This window comes from Chelmon rostratus, chromosome 5 (assembly GCF_017976325.1).
Source record: "Chelmon rostratus isolate fCheRos1 chromosome 5, fCheRos1.pri, whole genome shotgun sequence".
In the NCBI taxonomy this organism is placed as follows: Eukaryota; Metazoa; Chordata; class Actinopteri; order Chaetodontiformes; family Chaetodontidae; genus Chelmon; species Chelmon rostratus.
In genome coordinates, this window is record NC_055662.1 from 2,720,371 (window position 1) to 2,738,465 (window position 18,095).

The 18,095-nt window shown below is 43.1% G+C and overlaps 2 protein-coding genes and 1 pseudogene across 3 annotated transcripts; 2 read left to right on the forward strand and 1 right to left on the reverse strand.

The window, feature by feature from the left end:
• The first annotated feature begins 89 nt into the window (after positions 1 to 89).
• On the forward strand, positions 90 to 3,786 carry LOC121606170 (annotated as a pseudogene).
• Positions 3,787 to 4,442: 656 nt separating this feature from the next.
• On the reverse strand, positions 4,443 to 6,297 carry LOC121606336 (tubulin beta-1 chain-like). The gene is made up of 3 exons (XM_041936581.1): positions 6,241 to 6,297; positions 5,262 to 5,370; positions 4,443 to 4,951 (listed from the first exon to the last, which is right to left on the reverse strand). The coding sequence occupies exons 1-3, from the start codon at positions 6,295 to 6,297 to the stop codon at positions 4,443 to 4,445; spliced, it is 675 nt and encodes a 224-aa protein (XP_041792515.1).
• Positions 6,298 to 8,600: 2,303 nt separating this feature from the next.
• On the forward strand, positions 8,601 to 17,997 carry LOC121606132 (protein unc-13 homolog B-like). 2 transcript variants are annotated; one of them, XM_041936302.1, is made up of 10 exons: positions 8,601 to 9,103; positions 9,218 to 9,355; positions 9,803 to 9,926; positions 11,289 to 11,333; positions 13,727 to 13,781; positions 15,614 to 15,670; positions 16,338 to 16,421; positions 16,966 to 17,125; positions 17,220 to 17,437; positions 17,865 to 17,997. In XM_041936302.1, the coding sequence occupies exons 2-9, from the start codon at positions 9,243 to 9,245 to the stop codon at positions 17,398 to 17,400; spliced, it is 819 nt and encodes a 272-aa protein (XP_041792236.1). In that variant the 5' UTR covers positions 8,601 to 9,103; positions 9,218 to 9,242; the 3' UTR covers positions 17,401 to 17,437; positions 17,865 to 17,997. The 2 variants fall into 2 exon arrangements, with proteins under 2 accessions (XP_041792236.1, XP_041792235.1); XM_041936301.1 differs by having other exon boundaries at positions 17,220 to 17,982.
• The last annotated feature ends 98 nt before the right edge of the window (positions 17,998 to 18,095 follow it).

Genomic DNA, 18,095 nt, shown 5'->3' on the forward strand with positions numbered 1-18,095 from the left:
GGTACCATCACTCCACCACATCTACAGTGTCTGTCTGTCTCTCTGTCTGTCTGTGAGCTAACTTGACCACCTCTCTTTGCAGTCTCTTGATGAGTGATGACACCAGGTATCACAGTGAAGACACCAGATGCTTCACGCTCAGCTCTCAGGAAGACATCGAGCAGGTGGGCACTCAGCTGATGTTAAGAGACTTGGAGGAGAGACTGGATCTGCACAGTCTGACAAAGCTGCTGAAGGAGGTGCTGCAGTTCGACCCTCGTAAGCGCATCAAACTGCAGCTCAGTGACAGCGGGTGAGTCGTGTGTTTGGAGATGAGCGGTGTGCACGGCTATCTGTGGCTGGGTGAACATCGTTAAAGTGTCATTTGACTGTCTTCCAGTGTTGAGGCCTGCTCAGTAACGAAGACCCTGACAGCTGAGTCGAATGAGCCTCAGATCAGCAGCACTGTTTCAGAAGAAGCCCCCCACACACTAATGACAGTTTTTGCTCTGATTTTCAGAAGTCATTGTTACAAATGACTGCATGAAGGATAGATGTGTTCTTCTTCTGCTGCTTCACGACCAGTGATGAGCTGCCATGAACAACAAACAGCATCAACTTGTCAATTCTCACTTCAGGCAATTTCATTATTCAATCATTATGACATCAACAATTTTTTTTTGTTCCAGGCTGTGAACATGTTTATTTCTGCTTTATAGTTGGACATTTTGATATGGAGGTCTATGGGGATTTTAGAGGCAGCCTCAAGTGGCTGACTCAAGTGGAGTCCAAAGGTCAAGGGGCCGTGAGAGCTCTGTGTCTGTGTGTTTCTGTTCATTTAATTGAAAATGTGCTTGGGAATATGCACCACTAAAGAAGGCAACAACTGGCTTGATGCCACCTTTAGGTGGGCCGCTGCTACCGGATCTTGACACCCAGTCTCAAAGAGGGTCACTGTGTCTACATCTAGTTTCAGGACCTTTATTATTTCAGTTGTGTGCTTACATTTAGCATATTCCTAAATTAATTTGTTTTCAATCAATTTATCTCACCAGAGACTAATTCAGCACAGAGAAACTGTGCACATTGCACAGACATTGGAGGGAACAGGAGGTTAATAAGGGCCAAACAGCTTATTTTTGCCCCGGGCCCACTGGCAAGTCAATGTGGCCATGTTCAGCAGGCAGATATCAATAGAACCCAAATAAATCTTTGGAGTGCGTCTAATATAATGATATGAGAAACATGACTTCGCTGCAAGTGAAATCCAGTCCTGAGCATCACTGAGCCAGCAGGTTCACCTATTTGATGATCCAGCTGCAGCCACTTGGCATTATGACAGGTTGTGATAGTTTGTTCTGCTTTGAGGTAATGTATTGTATTAGTACGAGTGTTGGGCAGCAAGCTGTGCAAACAGAGCCGGCAGGATGTGCTGGGATTGATCTCAGGCTAAAGGTGGGGAAGTGGTGCCAACAGGTCTGGACCCCACAGAGCGGAACCAGTCAAATTTGCCATTATTTGAGTTTAAACTAAGCAAAGGTTAATGGAGTTTGTGACTTTGGGAATGTAACTTTATTTATTTAACCCTTTATTGTTACATTCACCCTTCCCAGTGTTACAATCCTGTTTGACGGATAGAAGTTTATTGGCAGGAAAATACCATCATCATGTATCATTTACTATCTGAACCAAAAGCTAAGTTAGTCTACTTTAGATCAGCCAAACACATCACTGATGGGGGATCAGTCAAATGTCTTAGGAATACTTCATTATCACCTTTACTGTACGTATTCAGGATTAAGATGATGATCACATTCAGATTTGACCATGCATTGAGAGGGTTGCAGGTCCCTCTCAATGCATGCATTGCTGGAGTTTAATCACAATCACAAACATGTGTCTGTTGCTGTGATCAAACCTGTGACCCTTTCACGATGGACATGTTTACCCAGCATGCCACCCTGCTCCTCATACGTGGACAGTGGACATTAGGCAAAACAAGCAGACACAGAACACATTCATTCTTATCACTGCGACGTCCTCCTTTGCATTACTGCAGATTCACTACAGCCTGTATGGTTACCAGCATACAATGCAGAAAGCTTTCCAACATGAAGTGTTGTGACAACACTGCACATATGAGCATAATAGACCTGATTAATAGCAAACAGGAAACACTGAATTTATTCCTACTCTTATGTGACATCAAATATAATCCAGAAAAATATTGTGTGGTGTTTTACCTATGACTACATAGAGTATGTAACCACAGGGGGGGGCAGATGGCGCCATGGGTCCCGCCCCTACACCCTGCACTGCAGCCCTGCGCCACGCCGGAGACGAGCTCCTCACTCGATTCCCCATCTTCTTCAGGCGCTGGCCTCGCATCTTCCAGGATGTGACGGAGAACACTGCCTGCTCCATGCTCATGAGTGTCCTGGACGAGCACTTCTTTCCTCCTGTCCCTGGGAGACGGCGCAGGGATCTGGCCTGGAGTGCAGTGCTGTCAGTGTATGTGCTGGCTGGTCAGATGGCACTGCATTGCAATGAGCGGGGCATGGTGGTGGTCCTGCCACTGAGTGTGTGGGGGTACGTGGAGAGGGTCATCTGCCCTGAGATAAGAGACAAGGGAGGATGGGTGAGTGTTCACAGGTGAATATCTAGAGGAGACAAAACAAACTGACTCTCCTATTTGAAACATGTACAACCACAATACCATTATACATGCTAGATTTTAAAGTAATTCATACTCCTGAAACCCTGCTCCATCATGCCAACAGTGGAAATCCAGTTCCTTTCAGGGGCTCTGCAGTGATTTAATAGTGCATAAACATCATGGACATGTTACAGAGTAAAAAAAAAGTTCAAATTGAAGCAGCAGAGGCCATGATATCCTGACTTTTAGTCCCACGTGTGCATGTTTTGAATATGTATTCATTTGTATTAAAGCAAAGCAAAAAAGCTTATAATAATTGACATAGGTCCCTTCCAATGAGTTAAGCATGATGGCTGCTGTCATTTCAGTTTTTATTGCAGCTACTTCAATGATCAATATTCTCAAAATAATTTTCAATTATACAATGACCACCAGCTAAAGAACCTTTGGGTTCTTAGAGGTACTTGCCAGTGTTACATGACTACTAATCTAAGCTGCACATCAACCTCCTCTTTGCAAACACCATGCCATTAAAATGCTGGCCTCTAGTGACTTTTAAGTTGTATTAAAACTGCACACTATTTTGACGAAATTCCAAACAAAACAAACAAAAAACCCTCCTTCAATTTCTGTAACAAACAACAACAAAAAAAACATAACAATTTACATTAAAAATAATTCAAATCAATTAAATTGCCATCAAATGTTGCTATTCTCTTCTAAATGATATATGAATGCTCTCTTCCTGCATTTCATTGGCTCTTAATGATGTGCCCTTTGTATAAGACATCCTATTGTCAAATTATATTGTACTGAAATGTATAATTTCAAATGAAACTTTCATCTACTGATTTGTTTCTGACAGAGCGGTTTCGTGTCACGCTTTGGAGAGAAGCAGGGCTTGGAAGACCAGGTGAAGAAAGTGTGCTGTTGGACACTGCTGGCTCTTGCCATGAGCATCCTCACCTACTTCTTGTGGAAAAGAATGGCTGCTTAGCCAACACTGCCACCTAGTGACCACAACTAGAAATTCAACGACTGATCAACCATATTGAACTGCTGGTTGAGGTATTACGCAGTGACTATTTTCTGTATAATGTGTCGGTGAATAACCCATACAAATCAGTATAATTCGTATCATATCTGATGTTCTGGTAATAACAGATGTTCCATCTTGTGCTATCCTGTGATGTAGTGTATTTCAGCCATTCCAATAGTCACACACTGGCAAGAATGAGGCAGTAGTGTTTGTGCTGTAGTATATAAACTTCTGGGATTATACAGTAATTTGCCGAGGTCCATGCCAGCCTGGATTACAGAGCAGACTGACATGAACATTTGTGGTTTGTTTCATGCTATACTTGACCCGTTATTTAACTTAGCCTGAAAATTATTAAAAACACTAGTTATCATCCAAAATTGTTTTACACCTCATAGCTAACTTAGTATGTATTCATATCCATGGAAACACTGTTTCCATTTATTTATTTTTTTTGCTCCACAGACCTTTTATCTTACAATGTAAAACGGTTTAAATTCACTAATTATATTTCCTATAGTGATCAAATGAGTAATAATATTATCCATGTCTTATAAACTAATGTGTTTTGTCTGAACCATAAATTGGACTTAGAGAGAATGTATTTTGTGTGTTGTGTGTGTGCGTATGTGTGTGTTGTTTACATGCATCAATCACAGTATGTGATGGAACTTTTATGAATATCAACAGACTGAACAGGAAAAATGGAAAGATTTAACGTTTCATTGACAGAACTTTGACCAAAAAAAAAAAAAAAAAAAATCCAGTTTAGGCCAGCTCCTCCTCGCCCTCCTCCTCAAACTCTCCCTCCTCCTCTGCAGTGGCATCTTGGTACTGCTGGTACTCGGACACCAGGTCGTTCATGTTGCTCTCTGCCTCGGTGAACTCCATCTCATCCATACCCTCGCCGGTGTACCAGTGGAGGAAAGCTTTGCGCCTGAACATAGCTGTGAACTGCTCAGAGATGCGCTTGAACAGCTCCTGGATGGCTGTGCTGTTGCCGATGAAGGTGGCAGCCATTTTGAGGCCACGGGGAGGAATGTCGCAGACGGCGGTCTTGACGTTGTTGGGGATCCATTCAACGAAGTAGCTGCTGTTCTTATTCTGCACATTCAGCATCTGCTCGTCCACCTCCTTCATGGACATGCGGCCACGGAAGATGGCGACCACCGTCAGGTAGCGGCCGTGACGTGGGTCGCAGGCAGCCATCATGTTCTTGGCATCGAACATCTGCTGGGTGAGCTCGGCCACAGTGAGGGATCTGTACTGCTGGCTGCCTCTGCTTGTGAGGGGAGCAAAGCCTGGCATGAAGAAGTGCAGACGGGGAAATGGCACCATGTTTACGGCCAGCTTCCGCAGGTCAGCGTTGAGCTGTCCAGGGAACCTGAGGCAGGTAGTGACACCGCTCATGGTGGCAGAGACCAAGTGGTTGAGGTCACCGTATGTTGGGGTTGGGAGTTTAAGGGTGCGGAAACAGATGTCGTACAGGGCCTCATTGTCGATGCAGAAGGTCTCATCTGTGTTTTCTACAAGCTGGTGGACCGACTCAGCAGCTTATGGAAAAGAAAACAGCAGCTTTAGACTTACCTGAGGCTTCATTATAGTAGACATTGATCCTGTCCAGCTGCAGGTCACTGTCACCATGGTATGTACCAGTTGGGTCAATACCGTGCTCATCGCTGACCACCTCCCAAAACTGCAGGAAATTAGAAATATTAAAATATGCAAACTCATTTTAGTGATTACTAAACAACATGCATCCAGTCATGGACAAAGCTGTAGTTAGGCATTTACCGTTTCATGTAAAAAGTGATTCATGAACATTTGAATCTCAGTTTCCCGCCGTGGTGACTTCGGCGCACGCGGCCTGACCCCTATTGGCTGCGACTCATGGGTTATGAATTTTAACGGCTAAAACCGCCTACTCCAGGCAACAGCCGGGGCTGTTCAGAAACCATTGCCAAGTAGGCCTCAACGAGAACCGGGAACAGTTACAAAACCGTTTATATTTACCTTGGAAAAAAAAAGTTGAAACATTTCGTTAACCAACACTTTCATATTGCTCCGTTAACATCACGTTACAGGCTTACTGTGGCTTTTTTTGCCCTGATGGCAATGGCGTTTTTCATTTCCTTTTTTTCCGCATTGCAGTAGCGTTTGCCGGAGGAACAATGGTGATGTGAAGTATTTCGTTAACATAAATCTCGCCCAACGTTAACTTCAAACTGATACCTAATCGTTTCAACATGTTTAATACTACTACAGACGGACTGCCTTATTTCATTAGTTAAATCTTAAGACAAAATGTGATTAATCGTTTTTATTCAACTATACTTCGACGCATTACGGTCCAAAATATAACCCCAAAAGTCATTAGATTTAGATCAAACGTTAAAGGGTTATTTTTCTTAAGTAGGACACACATTGATATTCCCAGGGTGTGGTTTCTGGGACGCATACGTTAACGTTACGGCCGCAAAGCACCGGCTCCAAGAGCAGAAAACACGATGTTTCTGAATAAAGTGAATTGATTTAGTTCTGAAAAGGCACATATAATTTTACTAACCTTGGCACCAATCTGGTTTCCACATTGACCGGCCTGAAGATGCACAATTTCCCTCATTTTCTTGTCAGAAAGTAGGATAGACCTTCCGAAAAATGACTTCACTGTTCTGTATGTGCGTGCACAACACGGCTGAACTCAGTGCTTTATACTACAATTGGACCCGCCCTTCACTCCACAGATAGAATGTCTTATTGCCTCATTCTGCCAAAATCGCTTTACAGACACACATTTAGACCAATGAAATGTTCATATATTCTTATCCGCGATTGGTCGAATCCGTCTGCCAATCACAGTCATCTCAAACGTGTGACTAACATGTAATCTGCGCAGACGTTGTCCTACTTCCGCTAAGGAAGATGGCTGCCACCACAGGCGCCCGGCAAGCTCGTTAAAGATGCTCTGTATTCTATGGAACTCGTAAGTCATTTGTGATGACAGTGTGCTAACTGAACCTGGAACTGAAGAACTGGACTTTGCAACAAACTGGAGAACTCTTACAATTTTCTTTTATTAAATTGCAAACGGTGGTCGACGGCGTCTGCTTGAACACCACGGCACCATGGCTGACAAGAGGGAGCGAGAGAGAAAGACCAAGTACAGCACCGCTCAAACCAGCAGAGTCTCACCACATAGAGCTGCGGCATATTCATGCATTCAAAAATTAAAAGCTTGGGCAAAGTTAGGCTATAATTTGGCAAACAGTGCAGATGCAAATTAAATATCATTTAACCTTTGGAACCTACTTGTTATGGTATTTACTCCCTGATGATATCATAAGTCAGCTGGTGACATAGGCGGCCAAGTGCAGCCTGACTGTAGTCACTTACTTGATGCAGGAAGTTGTTATTCCTGCAGCTATTGCCTGCTGCCTGTAACACTCAAATTTCCCTGGCTGGGGATGAATAAAGTCTTATCTTATCTCATCTCATCTTATCCTTGTGTGTTTTCATGTATATCATGCAGGGATGTTGGCAGCGTTTCATTTAACCAGGTCTCTGATTCTGACCGCCTGACTGTATAGTCACTTACTTGATGCAGGAAGTCGTGAACCCACTCCTTGTTGTTTTGATATTTTAATGCAAGTGGTTGCCTGCTGGTGATTTCAGTATTCACTGTGTGCACCCTTGACTAAATGTAAGGGCTGTGATCCCAGGGCGTCCCAGTGTTGACAGGCATGCACGACTGCTCTGAGTTATGATGATGTTATGGAGACATGTTTTTTGGGGGTGGTTTAGATTGAAACTGAGTTTGTTCCAAAGGCTAAAATAAAGCTTGCTTTGGTGTGTTTTGCTGACAGATTTCCCACACACGCCATTATTAATGATTGACTCTGGGCTGGACTAATTACAGCCGAGGGCCGAGGGTAAGAAGAGGAAAGGTATGAGGCGAGACCATAGACATATAAAATGTAGACGCCTCATCAAGCGGGTTGGCCCGTTGCTGCGATGCGTCAGCGCGTCCGCCATATTGGATAAGGCAGATCTGCCCCAAAACTTATGCAAGGAAATGGACCGAACTTTATAAAGTGCCTTTTTACAAAGTTATTTAAGTTAATACGCTTTATATACCCATTCACACGCACTAATGCATTTGGAAGACAAATATGCATCAAAAACAACATATTTAATGTGATGAGTAGAAATGTTTACTCCTTTTATGTTTAGGACATAGATAAGCACCAAACCAACGGATGTATTTTTCTGATGATTTTATTAGATTTACTGCTACCAATGTAGGTAACACTGTTATTGTGATGATGCATATTAAAATATGTATTTTAAACATCTGTGTTTATAATAACCAGATGTGACAGGTGGGTTTTCTGAAGAAAGAGCACAAACGTTTACATTTAACTATACATACATACATCCATATGGGGGGGCAATGATGAACATATATACATACATATATCTGAACAAAATATAACTACTCTCTGAACAACTTAAAATTTTATGAAACAGTAAGATGGGTTCTTTTTGAAACACTAATTCCAAAATAACAAAAAGAGTGGACAGAAGCCAGCTAAAGGGAGGCAGCTGTTGTGGTTTGTATTTCCGGTGCACTTATTTTTAAGGTCCACTCCCTGTGTTGTTGTGTGTGCGGCTAACTTTCTTTGTCTCTGGAGGCACCCTTCCCCCCTGCGGCGTTGAGGAGTGATTGGACACACCTGAAATCACTTCCGTAATCAGGACGCCTATTTCTAGCCTGCTGAGACGCTCCTCGACGCCAGAGTATCCACCGTCATATCGTGGTACCAGTCGGCTCTAAAACTTGCTTGTTCGCTGTGTTGTACATTTTCATGTGGAGTAATTTTGGGTCTCCTCTCTCTTGTTTTTCAGTGCCTCCCGTGCCCGCACAGCCCAGCACTCCCTGGACCTCCGTGTTGAGTTTTGTTTGTGGACCTCCTGCCTCGTGTGCTTATATTGACTGTTTTCTGAGTGAATAAATCATTGTTAACTTTCTCTGTTTCCGCTCCTGTGTCTCTCTGCACCCTACACGTCACAGTTTTCAGTATTTTTTTCAATATTAATATGGGCAAACTTTCTTTTTCTTGTTCATATGAAAGGTGACATATTCACAGGATTGTGCAAATGCTGTATAGGTGAAGGACCTCGCATGTGAGATAAAATAGAACTGTAAATGTTTTATTTTGGCTGACTGCTCCCACATTAAAATCAAATCAGTGCTCGTTCTGAGCTGTATTTACATATTTTTGGGTGTTTGTTTTAATAGGAATGGTTTTCTCCTCCTGTTGATTTGTGTATGTGTTGTAGCTGGATACAGAGGCAGCTGACATCCTCAATGCGCTGCAGGTGAGGCTCAACACCATCCTCAAATACTTCAGCACCATATTTGCCAGCAGGTAACACAAACACACACATACACACACAGGTGCACACACATACAGTATTCCAACATGTATGAACAAGCCTCCACCAGCCATGCGGAAGTTTGTCTCTGTCTCCTCTCCCTCCAGTTTCCAGACTCGTATTAACGGCTGCATGCGTCAGATGGCTGAGATCCTCTACCAGATCAATGGCCCACCCAACCACAACACCGCAGAGGCAGATGCTGACGCCATACTGAGGCCCCTCATGGAGCTCCTGGATGGGAAGTAAGTCATAGCATGGCACAGTGGCTCCTGTTGTAAGCTGCCGGCGGACGACTGTACCAGTGTGGCTGTAACGTTTTTTTTTAATATATATCTGAATGTATGAGGCTACTATAGTGTGATATCCAAGAGAAAGCACATCATAAAAAAAATGTTATTTTTCTTTAATTAACAACATCTATTAAATAACATCTGACACACACATCAAACATTCAGAATACATACGGTACATGTACACAGATTTTACATCCCTCTAACATATTAAAATCTGGCATAAAAAGCCTATTTCATTGTGTTCAATGTACATAACCCTTATAATGTCATCATGTTCACTCTTTTGTACAGCACTTAGGAGACTAATTAAAAAGAAGAAGCGCATTATGGAAGGACTGGTGGAACACTGACTCAGCAGGTTTTAGATCACATTTTTGGTGTTTGTGTGTGATCCAGTCTCAGTATCTTTGCGGACATCTGTGAGAAGACGGTGCTGAAGAGGATCCTGAAGGATTTGTGGAGGATTGTCCTGAGCAGCCTGGAGAAGACCATCGTCCTGCCTCAGAGCAACGGCAGCATGGTAAGTACAACCCTCAGCATCACACCTACCTGCCTTACCTCAACCATGAGCCTGAGCTACACCTAATTCTAACCATAAAAGAGCACTACACCGATCTGAAGCTCCTGTAAAACTGTCGGACTCAATATGCACAGCTTTTTTAAAAAAAGGGTTCAAATCAATGCAGCGGAACCAGCGATATCATCCTTATTATTTCACACATTCTTCTTCCTTGTCAAAAAGGGGCACCTACTTCACCCAGGATGCAACCCAGCCATGGACAGTTTGGTTGGAGAGTTGGGTGTGGTATGCTAGTAGTGGCTAATGTAGCCTCACGTTTCTGACCTCAGTCAGAGATGAGGAGTGGTTTCTTTTTTTCCCTGTAAACTCACTTGATGTGTAAAAGTGCTGGAGTTGCCCTTTAAACTTGAAAATTCTTAACCTTTGTTCAACCTTTTGGACAAGTGAGGGCCAGACAAAATGTCCCCTACTGCAAACTGTCAATCATAATGTCTGAAAACTCTCACAGAGAGGACACAAGCAAACACACAGTTATTAAAGGATGTGCGTTCTCTTCATTAAGCACAAATGACATACACTACACTTATTATTGCCAACCACTTTATTAAATCTTGTAATTTTTTTATATTGATTTCCTTTAATGTCTCCTTTAAAGTTATGAGTTTGTCATGTAGTAATGGAGAGTCAGGGACTGTTTTGACGTCAGCTGCCAAAATAGCCGAACAGCAACAGTTTGCAGCACATGAAGTGACTCAAACAATCATATTCACCGTCATTATTCATGTCTGCGTGTTGTTTGTCGTGTCTTTCAACAGCAAAGCTCATGAATTTAGTGGTGGCAGCAAACAAGTTTTTCCAAAATGCACCAAAGCAGCTTGTGACTTCCACAGTACAAAAACATAGTTTTGACAAAGTGAGCACAATGTTTACTGTCACAAATTATTAATCTCAACAAAATCTGCTGGTTGATTATAATAGCACACTGAATTGAATGGGTGGTATGGTAGAAAATCTGCAAATATATGTTGTGCACATTGTACTGGATTGTGGATATTGGATTGTTGCAGTGACTTGTCTCTCAGCTCCAATAAGATCAGCAGCTGTGCTCTGCTGCCATCTAGTGGTAGATGTTGTGCGTGGTGCATTTCTGTTGTGCAAAACGTACTGATCTTTATTTACATGAGTTTGTTCTAGTTTGATTTTCTTCTGTGAATATGTGAATCGTGTTGAAATGCTGCATTTTGTCTCCTGCGCAGAGAATTGTGATGTATGTATGTATGCATGTGTAAGCTTGACAATATGACATGAAGTCTCAGTATAATCCCTCTTTATCCACCGCTCCCTCTCTCCTCCTCTCTGCAGGGGGCCCAGCTCCTCACAGCAGCTAAAGGACTGTCTAATCTCAAGGTAACACGCAGGGCGAGGGGCAAAGCCTCTTGTATGTTTATGCCATCGTACAGTGGTATGAAAAAGTATCTGAACCTTTTGGAATTTCTCACATTTCTGCATAAAATCACCATTAAATGTGATCTGATCTTTGTCAAAATCACACAGATGAAAAAACAGTGTCTGCTTTAACTAAAACCACCCAAACATTTATAGGTTTTCATATTTTAATGAGGATAGCATGCAAAGAATGACAGAAGGGGGAGAAATAAGTAACTGAACCCTCTGCCTAAGGAGACTTAAAAAGCAATTGAAACCAATTTTTACCAAACAATTTAAGTCAGGTGTGTGCCCAATCACTGATGCGTGGCTTAAAGCTGCCCTGCCCACTATAAAACACACACCTGGTAAGAATTGTCTTGATGAGAAGCATTGTCTGATGTGCACCATGGCTCGCTCAAAAGAGCTGTCTGAAGACTTGCGATCAAGAATTGTTGATTTGTATAAAGCTGGGAAAGGATACAAAACCATCTCTAAAAGTCTGGATGTTCATCACTCGACAGTCAGAGAAGTTGTCTACAAATGGAGAGAGTTTGGCAAGACTTTGAGGACATGGGCTGACCAGCTAGCAGGAGTGTTCCTGGACATTTTCAACCTGTCCCTGCAGCTGTCTATGGTTCCTGAGTGCCTCAAGTCCTCCACCATCATTCCGGTACCGAAGAAGACATCCATCACCTGCCTGAATGACTACCGGCCTGTTGCTCTGACCCCGGTAATCATGAAGTGCTTTGAGCGGATTATTCTCAGGTACATCAGAGACTTCATCCCCTCGGACCTAGACAGCCTTCAGTTCGCCTACAGAGGGAATCGGTCCACAGAGGATGCTGTCTCCATCACCCTGCACACAGCCCTGACCCACCTGCAGCAGCCCAACACCTACGTCAGGATGCTATTTGTAGACTTTAGCTCAGCTTTTAACACCGTCATCCCAGACAAGCTGGCGCTGAAGCTACACGCAGTGGGTCTGCCTGCGTCTCTGTGCCACTGGATCAGAGACTTTCTCACCAACAGACCTCAGGTGGTGAGAATAGGGAACATCACATCATCCCCTCTGGTCCTCAACACGGGCACGCCACAGGGTTGTGTGCTCAGCCCAGCCCTCTTCACCATGTGACTGTGCTGCCATACACCCCACCAACACAGTCGTTAAGTTTGCGGACGACACTACAGTAGTGGGTCTCATCTCAGATAACGAGACCCACTACAGAGAGGAGATACGCCAGCTCACCCAGTGGTGTTCAGCCAACAACCTGGTGCTGAACACAGGGAAGACCAAGGAGGTCATTGTGGATTCAGGAGGTCCAGGAAGACGGATCACGCCCCCCTGCTCATGGACGGAGAAGTGGTGGAGCGTGTGGACAACATCAGGTTCCTGGGCTTCCACATCACATCTGACCTCTCCTGGTCCATGAACACCTCCCGCCTGGTGAAGAAGGCACAACAAAGGCTCTTCTTCCTCAGGAAACTGAAACGAGCTGGACTCTCCTCTCAGTTGCTCGTTAACTTCTACAGGGCCACAATTGAAAGCATCCTCTGTCTTAGTGTGACAGTGTGGTACGGCAGCTGTACGGCACAGGAGAGGAAACAACTGGCACGGGTGGTTAAAACTGCACAGGGCATCGTGGGCTGCCCCCTTCCTGACCTAGACTCTACATATGAAGGCCGGGTCAGGAAGAGGGCAAGATCCATCGCCACGGACCCCAGCCATCCAGGCCACAGACTGTTTGTAGAGCTTCCATCAGGAAAGCGGTACAGGAACATCCGCACCACCACTAACAGACTGAGGGACAGCTTCTTCCCCAGAGCTGTTAGAGCTATCACCCCCAGCAGCCCCTCACTGCAGTGAGAGACTGTGAGAACTGTGAACCACTGCACACCGCACTTTACACCTACACCTACACCTCTACCTCCACCTGCACCTTCTGTGTACTTAACTTTTAGGTCCACACATATACTTAACTAATTATATTCATTTTAGTATATTGGCACATTTCATTTTCATTGGCATATTTTATTGTCCACTGGTATATTTTATTCTGTTGGTACATTTCACCGTGTATATTTTATTCTGCTTGTATATTTTATTCTGTTTGCACATTTCACTTCCATATTTTATTGTTTAGTATATTTTATTGCCTTAGTATATTTTCATTCTGTTATATTTTTAATTGCTTTCCAATTTTTTTTATTGCATGTTGGTTTATTTTATTTTATTTTATTGTAGTATCTTAATTTTATTCTTTCTAGTCTTCTTATCTTTCTTACCATCTGTTCCTAACATGGGGGTTGCAATGAAAATTTTATTGACATGCGCAATGACAATAAAGACTCTTGAATCTCTCTTCTCTCCCAAGGAGTGGCTGTCCACCAAAGATGACGCCAAGAGTTCAACGCAGAATACTCAGAGAGGTAAAAAAGAACCCTATGTGTCTGCTGAAGACTTACAGAAATCACTGGGACAGTCCAATATCTCTGTGCACACATCAACTATATGTAAAACAATGGCCAAGAATGGTGTTCATGGGAGGACTCCACAGAGGAAGCCACAGCTGTCTAAAAAAAACATCGTTGCTCGTTTAATGTTCGCAAAAAGGCACTTGGACACTCCACAGAAGTTTTGGCAAAATATTTTGTGGACTGATGAAACCAAAGTTGAATTGTTTGGGAGGAACACACAACGTCATGTGTGGAGGAAAAATGGAACAGCTCACCAACATCAACATCTCATCCCCACCGTGAAGCATGGTGGAGGGTGCATCATGGTTTGGGGCTGTTTTGCTGCCTCAGGGCCTGGACAACTTGCAATCATTAATGGAAAAATGAATTCAAAAGTTTATCAGGATGTTTTGCAGGAAAACCTGAGCTGTCTGTCAGACAGTCGAAGCTAAAAAGAGGATGGATGCTGCAACAAGACAATGATCCAAAACACAGAAGTAAATCAACTTCAGAACGGTTTCAGAAGAACAAAATACACGTTCTGGAGTGGCCAAGTGAAAGTCCAGACTTGAACCCCATTGAGATGCTGTGGCATGACCTCAAGACAGCGATTCATGCCAGACATCCCAGGAATCTGACTGAGCTACAGCAGTTTTGTAAAGAAGAATGGGCCAAGATTAGTCCTGATCGATGTGCCAGACTGATCTGCAGCTACAGGAAGCGTCTGGTTGAAGTTATTGCTGCCAAAGGGGGGGGGGGCACAAACTATTAAATGTGATGGTTCAGTTACTAATTCCTCCCCCTTCTGTCATTGTTTGCATGCTATCCTCATTAAAATATGAAAACCTATGAATGTTTGGGTGGTTTTAGTTAAAGCAGACACTGTTTTTTCATCTGTGTGATTTTGACAAAGATCAGATCACATTTGATGGTGATTTTATGCAGAAATGTGAGAAATTCCAAAAGGTTCAGATACTTTTTCATACCACTGTATCTTATTACTGGAACAAATTATTGCAGCACAGCTGATAAGACATCTATACACAGACTCATCAACAACAGACACTAAAGGCCTGTTCCCTGTCTGTCTGACATATGAGAATTTGCACATTTAACAGTGCTTTATTTTTACTTTATTTTTATTTTATTTATTTGTATTATTTATATTACTATACGTCTGACATTATAATGCCCTTATTGTTTTATTCTATTATGTTATTTTATTCTACTGCTCCAATGTCAAGTAGCCAAAACCAAAGACTTTTACACTTTTACATTTTCCTGGTGACATCAAAGTTGTTCAGCATCTGTATTAGTGGCTGTTAGAAGAACTGCAACTTAAAACATTCGTACATCGGCCTCAATAGTCGCTGGTGGCTGCCTGTTAATGCATCATGCAGGAGGTTGCATAAAGCCGGCAGTTTAAAGACTGGGTAAAATTTCAAGGTAGAAAGTAAATCCAGGACGTGTTCCTCTCCCTCATCAGTGACTGTTGAGCTGAACCACAAACTGCTGTTCTAGAGCTGCTCACAGAGTAGAAGTCTCTGAAATGTGTTTCTTCAGTCAATTAAAGAAGGAGGCTGTTGCTGAAGTTCACAGTCAGTGTAGATGTATCGATGAGAGATCATTGGTGTGTTAAATTTATTCATATTATTATGGAATTATGATCAAGATGGATTTATGAGCACAAACACACACACTGCGTATACAGTAAATGCAGCACAGAGGTTTTCCAGATGTCCCTCATGTGCTTCAAATTCTTTGATAAGTTTCCTAAACCTCTGTTCTCGTCCCTCTCCTCTCAGTGCATGATGGGATGGGCATCAGAATCACTGGCAATGAGAAGATTCGACCTGACAGGGGTAAGTCCACCACACCCGGAAATGAGGGGTTTCTTGGGTTCCACTGGGAACCACTGAGCTTCTTCTCAGGGTTCCTTATAGAAGAATAGACACCTAAATATTAGAGGTTCATGAAATTACACTGAAGGGCTTTCTGAGAACTTTTTTGAGCTTTAACTGCCAAGGCACTGTGTTTTTATATTTAGCATGTTTACTTCTTCATAAAATCAGGTGTGTAACTGATTATACTGTAGAACCGTTTCTTAATCGTTTCCAGCTGCAGAGTTTTCAGTGACAAGGCTTTGTACGCCACCATTTTTAAAAGGGTGAAAAATCGTGCATATTTTCTCATCATTTCCTCGTCATCCCTGGTGCAGCAAAGCACATGCTTCATGCTGTGTGTTGGTGCGCTTTTTAAATGATGCTGTAAATTAGAAAATGATCATTTCATCAGAAACCAACTATACAAGTGTGCGATATGGTGGGGTGTCTTTAATGTTGCTAACTTTTCAAATTAGCATCATCACCCTCTTTACTAAGTAAATGGAGTTTTTAACAAGTTTGCCCAAAGCTGAAATGTAAGATAAGAAAGTGGATCAATGCAGCAGCCATAACATTGAGGTAAGATTAAAAACTTGGGAGTGAGCTTTAAGATGTTGCCAATCATATTAATGTGCCTGTTCTGCAGGCTGGGGGATAGAGAAGCCCATCGGAGAGGCCGTTCTGCAGATCGACATGATGCTCGGGAAGGAACGCAAAGTCAACGTCAGAGGTGAGACTCCAAAATACTGCACACTGCTGCACACCTAACCTCTGTCTTCTTTAAATCTTTACTCTTGAATTAAAAAGTAAAGATTTAAAAATTCATACCTGACAACAACTACACCAGGAGCAACAAAACAAATTCACAAGACTATCTTACCTCAGGGAACATTTTCCAAGCTCAGAGGCGACTCACTCACATTCAGCACCAACAAGGATATTAAATATATGATTTATAGAGGTGACTTGATGTGGTGTTGATAATGTCTCAGTTAGTCTCAGGGCTTAGCAACCTAACTTTCATACCTTTCTGAAATGAACTGAAACAGATTGTCACTTTATAGTTTTACACTGTAAAACATGTAAAACCTCCAATATGGTCCTTTAAAAAGGGAAGCAATGGAAGAAGTATTTCCTCTTTGTCACTGCAGGTCCTTTGAATGTTAAAACAGACAAAGAGTCGTGTGAATTGGGCACAAACAAAATCTATTCGACGAGAATATTAAAAACGTCTGAATCTCCGTCCCTCTCTCCCCTGGTTTCTCTCCATCCAGTCATCGCAGCGAACGACATGAAGTGGCAGACATCGGGGATATTCCGGCCTTTCGTTGAACTCTCCATGGTTGGTCCCTTCCTGGCCGACAAGAAGGGCAAGTTCACCACAAAGTCCAAGAACAACAGCTGGATGGCAAAGTTCAACGAGGCCTTCCAGTTGTGAGTTTGAAATCTGAACTCTTATACCTTTAAATGAGCTCCAGATGTGTGAAGACGCAGTGTACTAGATTTTATTTCCTCCTCTGCTCTGCAGTGTGCTGGGCAAGGGGTCCCCAGACTGCTATGAGCTCCAGGTGACGGTGAAGGACTACTGTTTTGGCCGGGCGGACCGGGTGGTCGGCATAGCCGTGGTCCAGCTGCGTGACGTCGCCGACCGCAAGAGCTGCGTGTGCTGGTGTCCGCTCGGGCCGCGCGTTCAAACCGACCGTTTATAGCAGTAAACTTACATAAGAATGAAGCATAGCTAAGTTGGTACTTGTTTTATATTATATTATATTCATCCTGTCGGGTTTATTTCTCCATAGGAACCTGCTCACTCTACATTATCCCGCTTAGAACAGGGGTTACTACTAGAACATTCAATAACCTGACACAATAAATTGATTAAAGCATGTTTTATTGATTTCAAATTAGCCTGCTCTCTTCTGTCACTGCTCTCACTAGCATCGACACTGTAAGTAAAGAGAGTACATTGCATAGACCAACAGCAGCTGATGCAGGCGTTCAGCATCATACATTTCAAAGTCTGTTTCCATTTTTGTCTCTACTAAGCAGTCATGTGACCTGATATAGACTGACCTTGCCATGTATCATTTCATTTGGTAGCATCCGATTAATGACATTATGCCTGGGTTCCTCCCTGAAGTTAACCCAATGTCCTGTCAATTTGTTGTATCAGCTGTTGGCCGAATGGATCCAAACGCGCCTCCTGATCTCAGCAGTATGACCGGAGTTCCTTGGTTGGGACGTGGAAGAGCACTGCAGCCTCAGGAGCCGGCTGTAGGACGAAGTAGAGGGCTGCTGCTCTCTACAGAAGGGCCTAGTGTGGGAAGAGCCAGAGGTTTTCCCACTCCTGGTGATACCCCACAAGGACGAGGAGCAGCTCTACCCATTGCTGAACCTGTGGTTG